The 21,932-nt window shown below is 43.0% G+C and overlaps 1 protein-coding gene across 3 annotated transcripts in view; it reads left to right on the plus strand.

Annotated features, from left to right (window-relative positions):
* The window catches only part of PIKFYVE (phosphoinositide kinase, FYVE-type zinc finger containing), a 455,233-nt gene that overhangs the window by 297,055 nt on the left and 136,246 nt on the right, over positions 1–21,932 (plus strand). For all 3 annotated transcript variants that reach the window (XM_073633422.1, XM_073633423.1, XM_073633424.1), the window contains one exon: positions 11,035–11,178. In XM_073633422.1, coding sequence (XP_073489523.1) covers positions 11,035–11,178 — 144 coding nt within the window. The remainder of the gene's footprint in view (positions 1–11,034; positions 11,179–21,932) is intronic.

The following is a 21,932-nucleotide window of genomic DNA, read 5'->3' on the forward strand; positions in this document are numbered from 1 at the left end:
GGTGGATGTAAGAAGGCATGAGGATATTGCCTTTGGGCGCAGTGTGCTGCAGGCAGCAGTATAGGTCCTCAGGTCTGATTGCACCCTACTTTTGTTTGTGTCCCCTCCCCTCAGATAGCATTGCTTTGGGACATCCCATACAGTAAATACTGTGGCTCTGTGTTCCGTGATATACGATAAAGAAAATAGGATATTTATAACCGCTAACCTGTAAAATCCTTTTCTTGGAGTACATCACGGGACACAGAGGTCCCTCCCCTCTTTCTGGTTACAAGTGTATTGCTTTGCTACAAAACTGAGGTACTCCCGGTAAGGGGAGGGGTTATATGGGGAATTGAACTTCTGTCTAGGGTGTGCCAGTGTCCCTCACCTGAAGGTGCCATATAACCCATACAGTAATTACTGTGGCTCTGTGTCCCGTGATGTACTCCAAGAAAATTATTTTACAGGTAAGCTCTTATAAAAATCCTAATTTTTTTTTTTCCTGCTCGAAAGGCAGGTGCAGCGTAGTATACATGCAAACTTGTAGCTTAAAGGCATGTTGAACCGGTTCTGGACCAGCTGCCGCACTTATACTGCGACAGGTTGGCTCCCCTGCATGAGCCATCGTAGCTGTACGTCTGCTCTTTAAACCGCCTCTGGCAGTGTGTGCCTGAAGCATGTCCCCAGAGCCGATGCGAGGGTCCGGCGGTTACGATGACCGACGGGCACCCACGATCGCTCGTGACAAAACGGGGATCTGTGTGTGTAAACACACAAATCCCGGTTCTGTCGGGAGAGGGGACAGATTGTGTGTTCTTACAAAGTAGGAACAACGATCTCTCTTCTCCTCTAGTCAGCCACATTCCCCCTCAGAACACACTTAGGGAACACGGTTAACCCCTTGATTGCCTCTTAGTTTTAACCCCTTAACTGCCAGTGACATTTATACAGTAAAGTAAAAAATACTGCACAAATATCAATATATAGTGACAGCTGCTACACAAAATGTGACCAAAATTTAAACAAAGACTATAAAGAAATGTAGCACCAACATGATGTATGCTCTGTGGAAAGTGCAAAAAAAGGGGAAAAAAAGAGAAAAACAATTATGAGAAATTAACCCAAATTAGGACCATCAGTCCTAAAGTAAAAACGTCCAAAGTGTGTGCATAAAGGGCAAAGTCCAAGGAAACGTGAAAATGGCGGGTGAATCTTCTATCGTGCAAAACAACTAAATGCGACGTCAACAGTGATAGATCCAAGGGATGAAAATGATGAGGTATTCTTACCGGATAAGGTGGACCTAGATGTCAGCGACACTAGGTCAGTCAGGCTTAGATGATCGAATCAGTGGCTCCCTCCATTGGAAATGGAAGTCTGGGTCTCCACAGATTTCACCGAACAGCCTCATGGAGCTCTGCAGAACTGGAAGTAGAGCATATCCAGGGAAACACGCCACAGCAACTCTCCCGGAAATGAGTGTATATGAAAGAGGGGGGGGGGCTCCAATAGTGTAGATCAATAATATAGGCTTATTAAAACCAATAAAACATAAAAAGTGATCATAATGGTAAAAACAATGTAGGGAGCAGATGGCATAACCCGACGCATTTTGTCCAATAAGGTCATCAACAGGGGCATATAACAGCTCCCCCACATTGCACATATATATATCTCTAAAAAGGAAAAACATCCAATAAACATCACTCAGACATAAGAGAATGCAGTTATGCTATTGGTGGAGGGGTGTCAGCTGCTGTATGTTCGTTAACCAAGCCTCAATGCTGACAACCAATAGGAATATATTACTATAACCGCCACCAATAGCACAATAGATGATAGAACCACCGGGGAGGTGAAATGACTCATGGAGAGTGTTTGCAGCTAGGAAAAAGCCTGCGAAAAACGTATGAATGTCTTGTAGTAGAAAATGGGAGTGCACAACTCCCACTTAGCCAATGGAAATGGATACAGAGGGAAGTGTCAGCAATGTAGTACCATTCCCTGGTCTACGAGGTGCGTCATGAGTGACAGACCCAGTAGCCGTTGATGTAAACAAAACCGCCATCACGGCATGCGTGGATCACGTAACTGCGCTCATCACATTGTGCCCTCACGTGTCTAGATGCCTGCAGGGAACAAAGTGACGTCTGACACGCGCTCCTGATGTCCCCCGTGCTTTCAAATACAGGAACAAAGCAGGAGACACAGCGCGTATCCGCCGCACATCAGTGCGCAGTCAGCACGAGTAGGTCTCATGTAAAAGGGGTTAAACAACCCGTCTTGCGTGGAAGGAGGGCATAGTTATGTAACGTCCCATGATGAAATAGGACAACCCACCAGCATGGCTCAAAAGACGAAAAAGGTGTCGCGAGCGGTCTAAGGGGGCATGTAAGACAGGGGGACCACAGAGCCCAAACCACCAAGGCAATAAGTATACAGTAAATAACAAAAAATTAAACAAACATAAGTAATAAAATAATATATGTAATTGGAATAAATGAAATGGAGAACAATGTACAAACTGGTAAGTGAAAGTGCATAAAAAGGGGCAAATATTAATGGCCACCATAATGACCAATAGACATGAACCAGCCCATCACGTGGGCAAACCTAAAAGGCCAACGCAAGAGGACAGGATCAAGCCTGGCTTATAAACGAGTTGATGTCCCACTCGACGTTCATGCATAAGGCGAGTAGGACCGCAACTCGTATATCCAGAAAGTCTTGAGTTTAGAGACCCCACGGACACGGGACTCACATCTCCAATTAGGGACAAATTTGTCAATAATTAGAAACTGAGTGCCCGTGGGATCTCGATTGTGGTGTCTCAGGTAGTGTTTGGGGACACTGTGATTAGTTTTACACGCACTGATTGGTCAAATGTTCGTTTACACGAGTGGAAAAAGTTCTAATGGTGCGCCCTATATATTGTTTTTTTACAGGGGCAGGTCAAAAGATAGACTATGCATTTTGTGGCACAGGTGGTGAAGTGTTTCAAAGGATATATCTGTTGTGTGAAACGGAAGCTTGAAATGTGACTGTTTTGCGTCTGCCATGGGGGTTATTAAGGCATACATTACACTTCCTGCAGGGATAATATCCTTTATATTGCTGAAAAAAAGAAATGGTCTTGGGGGGGATCTATAACATTGGTAACTATCTGTCCCTGAATAGATCTAGCTCCCCTGTATAACGTTTATACAGTAATAAGTGACTGTTTTTAATGCTGATAAAAATTTCAGTGGTCCCAAAAAAGTGTCAAAAGTGTCCGATGTGTCCGGCGCAATGTTGCAGTCCCAATAAAAATCGCAGATCACCATTACTAGTAAAAAAAAAAAAAAAAAAAAGTTAAAAAATTAATTAAAATGCCATAAATCTATCCCCTATTTTGTAGACGCTATAACTTTTGCGCAAACCAATCAATATACGCTTATTGCAATTTTTTTAAATTTCTTTTTTTTATTTTACCAAAAATATGTAGAAGAATATATATATTGCCCTAAACTGTGGAAGAAATTTGTTTTTTTTTTATTTTTTTTAAACTGGGATATTTATTATAGCAAATTTTTTTTTTTTGCACTATAAACAAAAGAAGAGCGACAATTTTGAAAAAAAAAAAAACACTATCTTTTACTTATTGCTATACTATCCCACATTTTTTATCAAGAAAACTAATTTGTTCCTCAGTTTAGGCCGATATGTATTCTTCTACATATTTTTCTTAAAAAAAAAAAAAATTACAATAAGCATATATTGATTGGTTTGCGCAAAAGTTATAGCGTCTACAAAATAGGGGATATATTTATGGCTTTTTTTTTTTTTACTAGTAATGGCAGCGATCTGCGATTTTTATCGGGACTGCGATATTGCGGCGGACAAATTGGACACTTGACACATTTTTGAGACCATTGACAATTATACAGCGATCAGTGCTTTAAAAATGCACTGATTACTGTATAAATGTCACTGGCAGGGAAGGGGTTAAAACTAGGGGGCAATCAAGGGGTTAACTGTGTTCCCTAGGTGTGTTCTAACTGTAAGGGAGATGGGACTGTCTAGGACAGTGATGGCGAACCTTGGCACCCCAGATGTTTTGGAACTACGTTTCCCATGATGCTTATGCACTCTGTAGTGTTGTGGAGCATCATGGGAAATGTAGTTCCAAAACATCTGGGGTGCCAAGGTTTGCCATCACTGGTCTAGGAGGAGAGAGAGAGATTGGTGTTCATAGTATGAACACACGATCTGTCTCTTACTTCCCTGAAAGAACCGGGATTTGCGCGTTTACACACACAGATACCGGTTCTCGCTCTATCACAAGTGATCGCGAGTGCCCGGCAGTCATCGCGCCCGCCGGGCACTTCCATCAGCTCCAGGCACATGCTGCGGGTGCTCGTGTGCACCCCTAGTGGCCAAAAAGCGAAGCGACATAAGGCAATGTCGTTTAGCCCAGCTGTGCCATTTTGCCGCAGTAAAACTGCGGCTGCTGGTCGGTGAGCAGTTAAGGGCTGTTAAAAAAAAAAAAAAAAAAAAAAAACGCCCAAACTCCCTAGAACTTCAGTTTATCAGCTTCAGTGTGCATGAGGCCTAAGGCTTTAAAGGATGAGTTCACCTTTTTCAAAAAAAATTATAAATGCGCAAATTTTGCAGGTAAAAAAAAATGTATTTATTACTTTTTTTATTGAGAGCCTGTAATGCGTTGCACCCGCGATCAGCAGATTGCGGGTGCTATGCAGGGTTCTTGCAGACTGTTAGTGTAAGCTGTGTGCTCGTACCTCATATAAGCAGGCAGTTACACACTGACAGGAAGCATCAATGAAATACCTAGACCGCTCAACAGTGCCCTGGTAGTTCATTGACAACTGCAAGCCGACAGCCGCAAAAGCTGTCGGTAGTATTTTTCCCATTCACAGACCTCCCCCATTCTTTTTTAACCGGTTCCCGACCAGCCGCCGCACTTATACCAAGTCAGGTTGGCTCCCCTGGGCGAGCCGCCGTAATTATATGTCTGCCCCTTAAGACCCTGTAGGAGGCACGCGCCTGGAGCCAATGCGAGTGCCCAGCGGGAGTGATGACTGCCGGGCACCTGCGACTGCTCGTGACAGAGCGAGAACCCGGATCTGTGTGTGTAAACACACAAATCCCGGCTCTCTCAGGGGAGAGGAGACAGATCGTGTGTTCATACTAAGTATTAACACCGATCTCTCTCCTTCCCTAGTCAGTCCCGTCCCACCTACAATTGGAACACAGTTAACCCTTGGTCGTCCCCTAGTGTTAACCCCTTCCCTGCCAGTGACATTTGTACAGTAATCGGTGCATTTTTTTAAGCACCGATCGCTGCATAAGTGTCAATAGTCTCAAAAATGTGTCAAGTGTCCAATTTGTCTGCCGCAATATCGCAGTTCCAATTTAAAAATCGCAGATCAGCGCCATTACTAGTAAAAAAAAAAAAAAAAAAATTAAAAAAATGCCATAAATCTATGCCCTATTTTGTAGATGCTATAACTTTTTTTTTTTTTTTTGTACCAAAAATATGTAGAAGAATACATTTCGGTTTAAACTGAGGAAAACCTTTTTATTTTTTTTTACATTTGGGATATTTATAAAAAGTAAAAGATAAATGTTTATTTCAAAATTGTCTATCTTCTTTTGTTTATAGCGCAAAAAACAAAAACCGCAGAGGTGATCAAATACCACCAAAAGGAAGCTCTATTTGTGTGAAAAAAACATCAATTTTGTTTGGGTACAGCGTTGCTCGACTGTGCAATTGTCAGTTAAAGCGACGCAGTGCCGTATCACAAAAAATGTATGTATGTGCGATCTTATATATTAAACCTCAAAGTGCATATAACATTGTGCAATACTAATATAAACCGTTGAAAGTGCACCGTGCATAAATAAATTATAAATGCCAAGTGCTATCCTGTGAAATTCAAGTGTCCGTCCTACCCCTCCCCGACGCGTATTTGGCACAGAGGAAGGCACGTGATCCCTGTGCCGAATACGTGTCGGGGAGGGGTAGGACGGAGCTGTCAGCAGTGGAGGAGATTATCACACACCACACCGCACGCCATATGAGTCGCAGCTTGCTTTTTATACCTGTATAGCTTGGAGCACTGCAGCACCCACTCAATGAGTACCCTCCTGGAGGAATTTCTTTTATTTAAATAAATGTCCTTGCTATATTACACCATGGAGTTCTCTTTTTTTTTTCTTCTATGAATGTGGATTCTGGCTTTACCTGTGAGGATTGTATTCATATCACTTTATCCTGAGGGAGCCCAGGAGTGGCCCCATTGCGTGTTTGACACAGTTTAGTTACTGTGTCACACGGTCAGAGGTGAGCGCAAGCACATGTGGGGTGTCACGGGAGAGCACATATTGTTTGCTGTGATTTGGACACCGTTCAGAAGAAGCTTGATGAACATTTATTTCATGGACACTGTTTGTGCACACTCTTTTTAGTTTGAATTGGCTGATTGTGTTGGACACTTGAATTTCACAGGATAGCACTTGGCATTTATAATTTATTTATGCACGGTGCACTTTCAACGGTTTATATTAGTATTGCACAATGTTATATGCACTTTGAGGTTTAATATATAAGATCGCACATATATATATATATTTACACATGTATGATTTTACTAGCATATTTATTGTGGTTTAATTCAACTATTTTTGCACGTCATTTCTTTTAGTCCATTTTTTAGCGCAGGCACAATTATTTTTATGGTTAAATATACACGTTTGGAAAAACATGGGCATGGGAGCGCTTCAAGGAATTGTGTCTCCAGTATAGTGTGCGTTTGGTCTGCAGAAGCTTATTTTTTCTAAAAGACAATTAAATGGTAGCAGGTCGAAAACCAAATAGGGACATGAGGTCTATCTTAAGATCTCAAGCCGCTTAACATCCTTCTGTTTTCAGATAGGCTTGATCTGTTCAGTGATGACCTCCTCTACAAGAGGTAGATTTCGGGGTCCATAATCATCTGTAAATGCACGTCTTCATGTGGTGGTTTGTTTCCAGGCCCATCAAGGATTTCTGAGTTGTCGGTACAGGTTTGTGCTGCCAGAAGGCCCTGGAAGGGCAGACGGCACCTCGGGTCGAATATTTAGCAGTGTATCTGCCAGTTTATCAGTGATGCCTATGGTTTAAATGGCAAAAACCCATTTTTTTCTGGGGAGAGATTCTCTACCAGGTGTGGGGGAGTATCTTGGGCCATCTGTCATCGGGTATCAGTGGCCCAGGTGTGCAAGACCACAATTGGGTCTTTGGTTTATATAATACAGGGTTTTCACCAGGTGGATGTCAACGTAGAAGAATACTGCCTTTGGCCTCAGCATTTTTACAGATAGCAGAGTAGGTCATTCTCTGGTGACCGTTTCTATGATGGTGTCTCTCCCTTCCCTCGAGGATATTGCTTTGGGACGTCCCAAGTAGTTATTAATATAATAACCGGCTCTGTGTCCTGTGATGTACGATAAAATAGGATTTTTTTTTTTTACAGCTTACCTGTAAAATCCTTTTCTTGGAGTACATTGCAGGACACAGAGGTCTCTCCCCTCTTTTTGGTAATTTATTGCTTTTTACAAAACTGATGTCCTTCCAGTGTAGGAGGAGTTATATAGGGGAGGACTTCCTGTTTGATCAACCAGTGTCCATTCACCTACAGGTGGCGTATAACCCAAGTATTTAATATAATAACCGGCTCTGTGTCCTGTGATGTACTCAAAGAAAAGCATTTTACAGGTAAGCTGTAGAAAATCCTATTTACAGCTCTCAATACTTTAATGAGAACAGCAAGTTGAGATCTAAAAATAAGAAAGCATAAGGAATGTGGTGTACTTGGCGTTCAATTCCACTATACTGTATATGACATTTATATTTCAGTATTAATAAAATAAACAGTAGCAGTAGCCAGAAAAGAGAAACTATAAAAACTGTATTCTCTTGATGGCCAGTGCAGAAATGCCCCCTTATCTTTATGGACAGTGGGAAAGTGCCCCTGTATGTTGGTCTGTGAAATGCTATCTTACATTGATGGTCTGTGGAGAAATGCCTCCTTTTATTGGTGGTCAGTGGCAGAAGAGGGGCCCTCTATATTGATGGTCAGTGAGAGAAGGGCCCCATAATACTGGTTATCATTGGGAAGAATGCTCCTTACGTTGGTGGTCAGTGGGAAGAATGCCTCTTAGTGCCATTGGTTAATTATCTTAAAGGAGAAGTATTTGACCATACCATGGGTGCAGTTCTGCTGGGGGATGGGGGGGGGGGGGCAGTCCCTGTTTCCAGGAGAAGGACTGTCAGCCACTGCTAAAGCCAATCAGTCCTGCTAGCCCCGCTCACCATTTGGGGGAAGATAACTCGCTCGGTTGCCACTACCAATCTCAGAAAGAAGGGATTTCACGGTGATTAAGAAAACCACAACTAGGTGACAGTTTGTGGAATTACTGTTTAGCTTCTGGGAATTTTGTTGAAATTATTCCTCAACCTTTGTATCACTTACTACTGAACCCCTACACTGTGTGTCCCTTTTAAGCCAGAACCAGTATTCAGCACAATGAAAATTACAACCAACTTTTCCTGTGGCGTGGAGCACCACACTTTTTCTCAGTTGCGGGGTCCCAACTTATGATCCTGCACACAGGCCCACTGCTTTCAGAAAATGCCCCTGACCTGAGCTCATCATTGTGCATCCATTCCAGATGCCTGTATGTGACATCATATACAAGCACGCGGGCTGGATGCGAGAGTTGGATCAGAAGGATGAGTGTGGCAGGACAGGTAGATGTTTCATCTCTGCTTCCTTTCACCACTCTGCATATCACGCATATCATAGATGAGAAGAGGGTATGACAATGGGGCAGATGAGCATGGGGGTTTAGTGTTGGGCCAGATGAGCATGGGGGTTTAGTGTTGGGCCAGATGAGCATGGGGGTTTAGTGTTGGGCCAGATGAGCAGGGGGGTTCAGCATTGGGCCAGATGAGCAGGGGGTTCAGCGTTGGGCCGGATGAGCAGGGGGGTTCAGCGTTGGGCCAGATGAGCAGCGGGCTTCAGTGTTGGGCCAGATGAGCAGGGGGGGTTCAGTGTTGGGCCAGATGAGCAGGGGGGGTTCAGTTGGGCCAGATGAACAGGGGGGGTTCAGTGTTGGGCCAGATGAGCAGGGGGGTTTCAGTGTTGGGCCAGATGAGCAGGGGGGTTCAGTGTTGGGCCAGATGAGCAGGGGGGGTTCAGTGTTGGGCCAGATGAGCAGGGGGGGTTCACTGTTGGGCCAGATGAGCGGGGGGGGTCACTGTTGGGCCAGATGAGCAGGGGGGTTCACTGTTGGGCCAGATGAGCAGGGGGGTTCAGTGTTGGGCCAGATGAGCAAGGGGGTTCAGTGTTGGGCCAGATGAGCAGGGGGGGGTTTAGTGTTGGGCCAGATGAGCAGGGGGGGTTTAGTGTTGGGCCAGATGAGCAGGGGGGGTTCACTGTTGGGCCAGATGAGCAGGGGGGGTTCACTGTTGGGCCAGATGAGCAGGGGGGGGTTCACTGTTGGGCCAGATGAGCAGGGGGGCTTGAGCGTTGGGCCAGATGAGCAGGGGGGCTTGAGCGTTGGGCCAGATGAGCAGGGGGGCTTGAGCGTTGGGCCAGATGAGCAGGGGGGCTTGAGCGTTGGGCCAGATGAGCAGGGGGGCTTGAGCGTTGGGCCAGATGAGCAGGGGGTCTTGAGCGTTGGGCCAGATGAGCAGGGGGGCTTGAGCGTTGGGCCAGATGAGCAGGGGGGCTTGAGCGTTGGGCCAGATGAGCAGGGGGGCTTGAGCGTTGGGCCAGATGAGCAGGTGGGCTTGAGCGTTGGGCCAGATGAGCAGGTGGGCTTGAGCGTTGGGCCCGATGAGCAGGTGGGCTTGAGCGTTGGGCCCGATGAGCAGGGGGGGCTTGAGCGTTGGGCCCGATGAGCAGGGGGGGCTTGAGCGTTGGGCCCGATGAGCAGGGGGGGCTTGAGCGTTGGGCCCGATGAGCAGGGGGGGCTTGAGCATTGGGCCCGATGAGCAGGGGGACTTGAGCGTTGGGCCCGATGAGCAGGGGGGCTTGAGCGTTGGGCCCGATGAGCAGGGGGGCTTGAGCGTTGGGGCAGAGGAAAAAGGAGGTACATTGGTGAGACAGATGTGGGCAGAAGTGCAGGAAGTTACAGTGGTGGGGCAGATGAGCAGGGGGGACAGTGATCTGAGGTGTGGAGTTGCAGGAATTGAGGCTGATCTGAGGCATGAGTGCAGGATGTTAATTTCTCACTACTAAAGTAGTTTACAGAATTTACTTTATAAAAAATCCTTTTCGGTATTTTTTTTGTTATAAAATCGGCACGCTCAATTTCTTTGAAAACATTTTTCAGCACACTGTGCTCAAAAGGTTGCCTACCCTTGCTTTAATTCATTCCCACTGTAACCTGACATTGCATTGTAAAATGGCAAGAAAGAAAAGTTTGTTACTAGGCTACCAATACTCTGAAAGAACTTGCTGTCTTTTTGTACCAAGATAAAATTTTTTTTTTTTTTTTTGCTATTTCTTTTGCATGATTGCATTAAACACCTTATTAAATTGAACCTGCTACGTGTAAATGTTATATCATTGCTTTGTTATACTAACTGTGTAAAGATCTACACCCCCAACTGTACCAGGGTTTACATGGTGTTTGTTTAGTTTACAGTTTTTAAAACTTTTCATATTTATCAACTTATTACATATATTTTGTTTTTCTTTGTATAAAAATTGTATTTTACAAACCGATTGACTACATTGTTCTTCCATGCCACTCAGTGAGCAAAGCACGGTGGTCTTTCAAAGGCTCAGCACTGCTTACTTTTTTGTTGGCAGACTTTATATAAATAGATCAGGCTCTTCTGTCTCTGCTAGGACATAAGGAGAAAAGTGTGCCTGTTCTAAATTATGCAGTGTGTAATCTCCTTTTTTTGTGCATGATAGAGAATATACATTGAAATATGCTTTACATTTCCTTTTAAGAAATGTTTTAATTTTTCTGCTCTATTTTATTTTTTTGTTCCAGAGGATCGATTTATGACCACTTTGTCCCAGAGCTCAACTGGTTCTACTCACCTGCAGATACCAAGCCCCCCTGAGATTGTGACTGATCAGATGTTTACTGCTACTTTAAATTCAGCAGAAATGGACACAGCTAGCAGCAGTGAAGGTATTTCTACTCCAATTTGCTATTCATTAATAGAGAACACCATTGAAATTATTAACATAAAATAATAACACTAGAAAAACAGCGTTTTATGCTGTTTCCAATAGCAGTCATTCCAAATGTAGCTTTGGCTGAGCTGATGTCAACAGAGCAAATATTGTTTGGTTTAAATGTTAAAGGCGACCTGAGTTGGCAAAAAGGATGATAAAAAATGATTGTACATCTTTTTTGTAGGTAAAATGTGCATTTTTATTATTTTAATTTTTTTTTAATATGAGCCTGTAAAGCATTGCACCCACGATCAGCAGATCACTGGGACAATGCAAGGTTCTTGCAGACTCTCAGTGTAAACTGTCTGCTAGTACCTTGTACAAGCAGGCAGTTACATACAGACAGGAAGCATCAATGAACTACCTAGAGCGCTCAACAGCACCCTGGTAGTTCATTGAGAACTACAAGCAGACAGCCGCTAAGGCTGGACGGTACTTTTAGTTCTCACATTTACAGAACTCTGTGAATAAATGGCCGGGTGGATGATGTAGCCCCTCAAGGCTGCGTCTTTTTTTTTTTTTTTTTTTTTTAAATTGTGTCAGTGAGTAGGGGGTGAGTAGTCACAACGTGGGATTGTGTGTGTGTGGGGGGGGGGGTGGGGGTGGGGGGGGTAGCTGCCACACTTGTAACATGTTACACCCTGAATATGGGTTTAACATGTTACTAAAAGTGAACTTATCCTTGAAGTGCCTAGGGTAAAAACCTTGTGGTCAGACCACAGTAACAAGCATTTTATAAGGGGAAGAACCATACTCTCTCTGTAGTAGGTTGCCGAGCGGTAAAAGCAATCCAGTGGGTCTTGCTATTTCTTATTTTGGCATCTCTTCACACTTCAACTGCTGGCCATGGTTACCAGGCCACAAATAAGGGCAGTACTTCTCATATATTTGTGAATGCAAATGTTAATACACTTGGTCGGCAGCACTGTTGATCCATTGGCAAGTTTTTTAGCCCATCCTAAAATTCTTTATTCATGTCTGCTTGTGTTTGTATTGTTGCACAAACGTTGCATGATGACTTGATGCTGAATTATTTTTCTCTTTCAACATTCAATTTATTCTTTGAAACTTCAAGGTCTAGCTGCTTCCTCCCCTGGGCTATCTAGCACTTTTCCGGATCAGTTTTTCTCTGTGTGTACCTGTACCCGGCCCCTACTGTGTGGGGCTGGCCTATATTGTTTGCTTCAGGCACTGGATCCTCTGTTAGACGCTCACCTTTGCATGTAGTACAATGTGTGTGGAGAGGGTTATGGTCTATTTCTATAGTTCCCAGACCCTGAAGACCCCTTCCAGGGTTTTCCTACTAGGCATGGCAAAGCCTAAACCTCTAATAGGTCCAGCTTTGTGGATAAGGTAAGACGAGATTTCCCTGTGTACTTACAGCAGTTTTTCTCATTAACACAATCTGAATTGTGTAGCACAATTGCACATTGCACAATAGCACATAAAGTGAATAGCACCAGAGGATTTTGGTGCTATTCACTTTAACCCCTGCCATTTGTCTCTAACATTTCTTAATGCAAGCAATTTAAACTTGCTTTTTTTTTTCTCCTCCTGTTCAGAGGAGGATGCATGTGTTGCTGCGTTTTTTGAAAGCGCATCAAAGATTATAAAACAAACACATACAGCGCTGGTAAAAATGTGCTATACCATGAATATCCTAAATGTAAAGTGCTCTATGCAATACTGATAAGCTTAAATCCACAAATGACATGAGTAGTGGATATTAATATACACTGAGTGCAATATACAAATCAACTATTAGTTCTCCATAAACCTCATACATAAAGTGCAAATTCCAATGAATACGCAATCAGTATTATCCAATTGCTAGTGAAATAGTAAATATATATTAAGTGCTAACAAAGTAAATATAGTGCTGATAATTCGTCCTAAATAAATACCAGCTGGGATACTAGACAGTCGTACTAGAAGCAGACAGCATCTCTTCAGCATGCACTGTCAATCCATCCCCATAGATGTTATGCAGTGATGTCTCTAATATAGGAGCCGATTCAAAAGTTCTTGCAGATAGGTCATGTACTTGTGGATGTTGACCCCAAAAGAAAAGGAAAGGCAATATGGTGAAATATTGTAAAACTGGGAAACCACTTGCGCATCACAGCGCTACTCACAGACTCCCTGATTGCAAACAGGCATATCAGAATACTTCCGCGATCGCCGCTTGCAGCGTGCGTTCCACGGAAACAGAATAATGAGCCACTGGTTGGACGTGAGCCGGATGTTTCGTCGACGCGTTTCGCATCAGATTGTGGCATGCAAGGCCTTTGATGCACTTTCAGAAAATGCAAGACCTAATAGAAGTCGAAGGGACTGTGGCTAAAAATTCATGTAAAACACAGGTCAGAAGACGCCTAAGGGATAAAGGTCTTAAATTTAGCTTATTATATCCCAGCAAGCTTCGAGTTGCAGACGGGGACCGAACATTCTTTTTCACCAATCCGGAGGCCGCTATATCCTGGTTAGATGGCCGTGGGTGACGCATGTGTTTTTTTTTTTTTTTTTTTTTTTTTTTTTTTGTACCATCCTTACTACTATAGTCTACTATAGTCTACTATAGTCCATTATAGTGCACCCTTATAGTGTCTAAAATTTTCTTGCTATTCTGTGGTCTCCTAATGAATGCTTAGATAAATGTACTTTATTTGGAGTTGGAATGCTCAGCCCTTTGGACTTGGACTTGGACTTGGACTATATCTCTTACACTAAGAGCCAAGAGTTAGAAAATTAGAACCCAACCCCACCTCAATTACTCTCTGTTGCTTCCTTTTTTGTCTCCTTTTTTCTCTTCTTTTTTTTTTTTTTTTTTTCCTTCCCCCTCCTGCCCTTTTCTCCCCATCCCGTCCCCTTTTTTTTTTTTGGATAGGTATTGGATAGGTTTTTCCTTTTTTCCTTTTTTATATATTTGTTCGGCCATAGGGTGCCTGAACAAATAGTAGTAGTAGTACGATATCCCCTTTTAGGGGTATATCTGCAATATAGTTGCAATACAGTTGCAGCTTGCGTGTGTGTTCTTTTTTTTTTTTTTTTTGGGAGAAAACTAATCCCAACTCTCCTCCTCCTTTTTTTGTTTTTTGAGAGGAGATGGGACTTAGTCGGATAAGCACTTCGTGCTTGGGTATATATATTTTTTTGTTGTTTTATGTTGGTCTTTGTCATGGTTTGTATAAGCTTGTTTCAAAAATTGCCTTAAAAATTAACATTGCTGGTACATGGTATATTGTAAAAATCTTGCTGCTTGTGAGTTACCCCAAATGGTGTTCCCCTAGTCATTTTACTTGGCCATGGCTTCCTAAACCTATATGGCCACTTCCTTAGCTGAAACCTTTTCGGTCCTTTCATGGAATGTGAGAGGTCTTAATTCTAAATTTAAACGGGCACTGTTGATGAGATATCTAAAAACCCACTCTCCACATTTTATTCTCCTACAGGAAACCCACCTCACAGGCAGCAAGGTTTTAACTCTAAAAAAACCCTGGATTCAGAGGGCCATCCATGCGACTTACTCCTCTTATGCTAGAGGGGTCTCAATCCTAATACACAAGAAATTCCCCTGTGTTATTGAGGACGTGTGCACGGACCCCCAGGGCAAGTTTGCAATGGTGGTGTTTTCACACTGGTCTCAGCGATATATAATCATAAATGTTTATATTCCTCCACCTTTTACACATGATTTATTATATAAGGTTTTGGAAAAAGCAGCTCCTTTTTATCCAGCGAAATTGCTGGTGATGGGGGATTTCAACTCTACTATCTCCCCAGATTTGGACAGACCAGTCCCATCAAAAAACTATAGCTCTGAACTATCTATATGGGCACAGGCAATGGGGCTACAGGAGATATGGAGATGGAAACACCCGGCTATTAGGGCATACTCATGCTTTTCGGCCTCACATAGGACTGCCTCACGGATTGACCTAGCCTTCTCTAATTCAATCCTGTTGACGGATGTAATAGGGGCTAAATACCTACCCAGTGGGTTGTCCGATCATAGCCCACTGGTAATCGAGCTTCGCTCGCCTGCACGCCGAGATGCGGCCCTGTGGAGGCTGGGGGCACAGTGGATTTCCCACCCTGAGGTGGCTGACACTATCCCACCCAGACTAGTTGAGTTTTGGGAACTTAATGAAGGCTCCTCGACCCCACAGACGGTCTGGGACACCTTCAAGGCCTATACAAGAGGGCAATATATCTCTATTATCGCTAGTGTCAAGAAACAGCAGGGCCGGGAAACTTACAGGTTACAACAGATGGTAGAGGATCAAACATTAATCTATAGTACAGATCCTACAGCAGCTCATTTTGACGCATTAAATGCCGCCCGCAGTTCACTAAATTTACATTTAACGGAAGTTACAAGATTGGATATGCATAAAGGTAGACAGCAACTATTTGAACAGGGGGACAAGAATGGTCGTTTCCTGGCCATGTTGGCACAGCATGAATATCCATCCACAGTGGTTTCGGGCCTGCGGTCTTTAACTGGGGATAAGGTGACCTCTCAGGTAGAAATCTTACAAATGTTTAAAGCCTTTTACCAAACTCTTTATACCTCTGCTCTTCCCCCCGACTTCCAGCCAGAGATGTTGCAAAACCTTTTAGATCCACTAGCACTTGGCTGGCTGTCGAATGAGGAACGAGAATCGTTGGTACGCCCTATTTCGGCCTTAGAGGTTTTAAAAATTATACGGTCCTTCCCTTTGGGCAAGGCGCCAGGGCCGGATGGTCTTCCTATAGAATTTTATAGGGCACATGCAGCATTTTTGGCACCCATCCTGGCCCAATTATACACCCTCTGCCTATCCAAGGGTGATCTGCCCCTTTCAATGCACCAGGCCTATCTTACTTTGATCCATAAGGACCTTAAGGACCCAGAGCTATGTGCCTCATATAGGCCAATAGCCCTATTGAATAATGACCTGAAAATCTTAACCAAACTGCTGGCTACCCGTCTATATCCATTATTACCTTCGGTTATTGACTCTGATCAAACAGGATTTATGCCTAAAAGGTCAACCGACGTTAATCTTAGGAGACTCTTTACCAATATTCATGCCCAACACAATAACTCCGGTACCAGAGCTATTGCCCTACTAGATATAGAAAAGGCATTCGACACTGTGGAGTGGCCCTTTTTGTGGGAGACTCTACGTCGAATGGGTTTTCCACTACGGTTTATATCATGGTTGCAGGTGATCTATAGGTGTCCCATCTCATCGATTCGTTTGGGCTCCAGACTCTCAACTCCATTTCAACTGTTTCGGGGAACTAGACAGGGCTGCCCTCTTTCTCCGGCTCTATTTGCTCTAGCTATAGAGCCAGTTGCAGAGGCTCTCCGTACATCGCCTCATATTAAGGGGCTTAGGATAGGCATGCTGGAGGAGAGAGTAGCCCTGTATGCTGACGACATGGTTTTATTTTTGGGGGACGCGGGTCCATCACTTCAGGGTGCTCTGTCACTCCTCAACACTTTCTCCATGGTAACGGGCCTCCGGGTAAACTGGCCAAAATCTACTCTATTTCCAATAGATCAAGCAGCCAAATTGACATCCTCTCCAGATAGCCCATTAAAGTGGGTTGACTCCTTTAAATATCTTGGGGTTTGTGTCTCTGCACAAGCCTCAGATTTTCTTAAATTAAACTTGGATCCGGTAGTGGGGGATATGAAAGCTAAACTCAAGGCATGGAATAATCTCCCCCTATCGGTATGGGGAAGGGTCAACTTGCTTAAAATGAAGGTCATCCCCAAATTCATATATTTATTCCGCCATTCCCCGCAGTGGATTCCTAAATCCTTCTTTACTAAACTAAACCAACGCTTTTCAGAGTTTCTCTGGGGCTCCTTACCACCGAGATATAAGTTAACTACATTAATGAGGCCACTATCGCAGGGTGGTATGGCCTTTCCAGATTGCTATAAGTACTTTTTGGCGACACAGCTGGTGACAGTGGTCTGGTGGCTAAATCCTGATAAAACCAATGTGGCCTCCGCTTTGGAGGCCACTGTGGCAGGCTCCTGGGAATCTCTTCAATACCTAATTTACAGAGGCCCATGTGCCCCACACTTATTAACTCCGTCTATGCTTACTACTTTACGGGCCTGGAAAATGGGCTTGGCTATTGAAAAACACAGCCAGATGGGAATTTCCCCTAATACACCCCTATGGCTAAACCCCAATTTACCACATTTTTACAAATCTATTGACCCCCAGATATGGACTAGATATGGTATAAAATTAATCTCACAAGTGGTGTCTTGCACCTCACTGCTTTCTTTTTGTCAGCTTTCCTCCCAGTATAATCTTCCGCAGCACTATCAGTTCCGTTATCTTCAACTTTCGCATGCTTTCGAAGCCCAATTCCCACGTTCGTCCTGTATATTAATACAGTCTAAACTGGAGACTACTCTTAGATCCGGTTGTACAAAAAAACCTATATCTCACATATATCAGCATTTAATCTATGAGTCCTTGCCTCCGTTGGACGGCCTTTTGTCCCGTTGGCAGCGTGACATTCCAGCTTTGAGTGGCGAAGATTGGGATGGTGTTTGGGACTTCCCTTTTAGTTCGCTAGTCTCTATACGTGACAAGTTAGTCCAATTTAAAATAGTCCACCGGGCGTATTTCACTCCCCACAGACTTCATTTGATAAATCCTGCCCACTCCCCTAAGTGTTGGAGATGTAGCTACACCCCCGGAGATTTTTCCCATATCTTTTGGCATTGTCCAAAGATACAACAATTCTGGGGGGAGGTACTAGGCCTAATCAATAAAATTGCATCCACTAATCTACCACTGTCTATGGAGATTTGTATGTTGGGCCTTATAAAAAAATTAGTTCCTGCTGTAGCTAAACGCACGATGATTGGCTTGCTTCTATTTTACGCTAGGAAAACCATAACATTTCAATGGAAGAAGCCCTATCCCCCCACAAATGTCCAGTGGAAACGTTTGGTTAACTATAATCTTCCACTATATAAAGATACCTATCTTAATAGAGGCTGCCAATTGAAATTTAATAAGGTTTGGAGTGGGTGGCTGGAGGAAATGAACATTGCTTACTAATGTTGGACTAGCTTCAGTTACGATACCAAGAATCGACGATTAAATGTAATTCCTAGTTAATAGGTATAGGCCTTTATGGGCAGTGGGGGGGCGGCCCAAAAATTCCAAAAATCCCCTTTTCACTTACATGTTAAAATTGTATTGCATGGATGTATTCCTCTCTTTTTCTTTCCCTTTCATTTTTTTTTTTTTTTTTTACCTGATGTACTTGCGATATTACCTGTACAAGCTAGACAACCAATTTGTATATGTCTTTATGTCTTTGTGTCTTATAAGGAAAATTTGAATAAAAATAAATTAAAAAAAAAAAAAACACAGGTAAACTGCGCATATATCGGCGTGAACCCAGCTTTGGGGAAGCCGCCTGAATGACACCTTCCTGCCCTCCCTTTCTGCTGAAGATGCACACCCCTTGCAGCGCTCTTGCTGTCATCTTCTATAGATACAACCACAGGAACATGGTCAACATCTGAGTTTTATATTGGCTCCTATATGTGGACAAGCACAACCCTTTTCATTCTGCACTCCATAACTGTCAGTACCCCACTGGGGAAACCCGCACTTAGTAATGGCAGATCACAGACACAAAAGAGCTTGGACAAAATGCTTGGATAGCATGCTTTTTGGTTGTCTGCAGAAAGCATGCTATTCAGACCTCAGCTGACATGAGTTATGGCTGCAAGGGGTCCTTCAAGCTGTCATCTGAATTTTTTGCATAGGTCTCCTTACATTAGTTTTTTTTTTAGGGCCTTTTGGCAGTTCTGTTTTGCTATGTTGTTGCTCACCCCTCAGTTTATTGCTTGGGTAAGTCCCATGGTCTAAGAATACAAGTCCTGTGTCCTGAACTGTACAAATAAAATAGGAATTTTGACCCCTCTGTGTCTTCATTAATCCTTCCTGCTTGCTAAAAAAAAAAACGTAAGTCTCATGAAGCGGACTGGGTTATATGGTGTGTTCTGAAGCTGGCTCTAACTAGTTTTTTGACGGTGTCCAATCACCTGAATGTAGCTGCCTATAACCTGTGGTCTAAGAATGTGTCTGTCTGTCCTGTATCCTGTACTGTACTCCAATAGAAGAAATTTACATGTAAGCCAAAATTCCAATTTTTAATTTATTTTTTATAGACTGCTAGTGTTTTGGTGGAATGCAACCCACCTTATTTAATATTAGATTATGTTGTACCCCTAACCCACCTTTATTAAAGGAGAAGTACAGCCAAAGCTTGTTTGGCTGTCCTTCTGCGGATCACAGGAGTGCAGTTCATTCGGAAGCCCGCTGTCGGCTGATGTCACAGAGCCGGTCCAGGCCTGTAAGCCTCTAAGCGAGCCGCTGACAGCCAGAGCTGGCTGCTCCTGCCCCCTCCACAGCCCAGTGCTCCAGTGAGACAGTCACCAGCTCTCTGCTCAGGGATCTGTGAGAACTGAGCGATCATCAGTGTTTGATCACTCGGTTCTCAGTGTTAGCCAGTGGGGGACAGATAGACACCTAGGTAAGTATGATTAAGAAAAAAAAAAAAATTCCCATACTTCTCTTTTAGATATTATTTATATAGGATTTTTTACATAACTTGATGCTACGACCCAATGTGCAAGCTTGTCAGTGCTGTGACAAATACATCAGAAGCATTCCTTTTTTAGCTCTTTTTCAAGAGCAACATTGTAACTTTTATTTGTCTTCTCAGACTATACATGCCTGGTGCCCAGCCTGTGGCCCTTTTGGCTCTTATTAATTTCCTGCAGACAGTATCCTGTGTTTTCCTTACCTAAGGCCCCTTTCACACTGGGGCGGGAGGAGCGTCGGCACGGTGCTTTACCGTTGTTTTAGCAGCGGTATTTGGCCGCTGGCGGGGGAGAAAGGGTTAAAAACCACCGCAAAGCACCTCTGCAGAGGCGCTTTGCCGGCGGTATAGCCGCGCTGTCCCATTGATTTCAATGGGCAGGAGCGGTGTATACACCAATAAATAAATGAAAAAAACCTCCTTCCCCGCTCCAAAGATGCTGCTAGCAGGACTTTTTTTCCCGTCCTGCCAGCGCAGTGTGAAAGCCCCCCGAGGGCTTTCACACTGGAGACAAAGCAGCGGCACTTTCAGGTCGGTTTGTAGGGGCTATGTTTAGCGCAATAGCGCCTGCAAACCGCCCCAGTGTGAAAGGGGCCTTAGTGCAAAATAAAGCCAGTGAAGGAAAAAATATTCTTTAGACTGACTTCCAGGAGTTAAAATGGTTTGCTACATTTCTTTCATATTTTTACTTTTTCCTGTGCTGTTAATCTTTTCTCCATTTATCGTTTTATAATGGATGTTGTTGAAAAATCTTAAATGTGGCACTGGTACTCTTTAAAGGGCAATATATAGTACAAATGTAAAGGCATTGATTTGTAAAGAGCTGTAATGGCAATAATTTCCTGCAGTCCCATGTAATGTGTGCAGTCTTTATCCCCTGAATCAAGTTCCCAGTCTCCAACTGCTGTATTATGCAATCTCTGATAATTCTGTGTAGAACCACATTTTCTGAATTTTATGTGCATTCCTTTAGTGATGTCAGGGGCTGCACTTGAGGCTCCTTGTATCAAGTGAGTTGACCACTGTTGCTATTCCTCTTGGAGGCTGGGGGTATGGCAGAGCCTGCATTTTCAGTATAGCTGAGTTCAGGGATTCCCAGGATACAGCTAGTACCTTTAGGTACCTGTGATGGGCACAATAAATTACTGAGATTATATTTAGTACAGACAGAATAAAAATGTAAGACTAAAAAAGACAACAGCCACTTATGCGCTACCCAACTGCCAACACTAAATGTGTCCCCACATGTGAAAAAATAGTATTCATTAAAAGTGTGGCGCTCATTCCAACATATGAGATAAAAACACTCAAAAAAAATATTCATAACCTATTACAAATCTACTAATTAATAACATATGATTAAATTATTAATAATAATAATATGTATTAATGTAAATTTTTTAATATTTTTGTAGATTTTTTTTTTTTTTGAGTTGTTGTCTCACACATACTATATGTTGGATTGAGCACCATGCTTTGCTCTAATGCTAGAGTGCATTTTTTTTTTTTAAGAAATACATGCTGCTACTTTCACAGGCCTCAAGTCTTTCAGAATAATTTCTCAAAAATGTATTGACTAAAAAATTGAATCCCCAGTGTGGAATATATTCTTGTCTTTGTTGTAGATGCTAAAAGAAGGTTCAGTCTTAATAGATACTACAATGCCTGAAGATACCTTGCAGCACAGATTTGTCAGCAACTGATGTAATGTTGTAACACTGAGGAAAAATTGTTTAAGATTAACCAGTGTAAATATATCTTCTGTCAAGATCCATGCATATGAATCCATCAGTTTGTTTTGCTAGGAAATAACAGCACTTCTATTTAATCATTGTCAATGAATTCAAATATAAAAACATAATTTGTAGAAATTCTCTATGGATGGCATGCTCAGCAATTCAGGTCACTCTGTACCATTGACGGCTTGTTGATTTTACTTGCATACTATCCATGAGGAATTCTGTATTTTTATTGCTTCTAAATTTGTTCATTTGAAAGTGCATCTTAGATTGTAAGCTCTAAGGAGCAGGGCCCTCTGATTCCTAATGTATTGTATTTGTACTG

Source organism: Aquarana catesbeiana, linkage group LG06 (genome assembly GCF_042186555.1).
Source record: "Aquarana catesbeiana isolate 2022-GZ linkage group LG06, ASM4218655v1, whole genome shotgun sequence".
Lineage (NCBI taxonomy): Eukaryota > Metazoa > Chordata > Amphibia > Anura > Ranidae > Aquarana > Aquarana catesbeiana.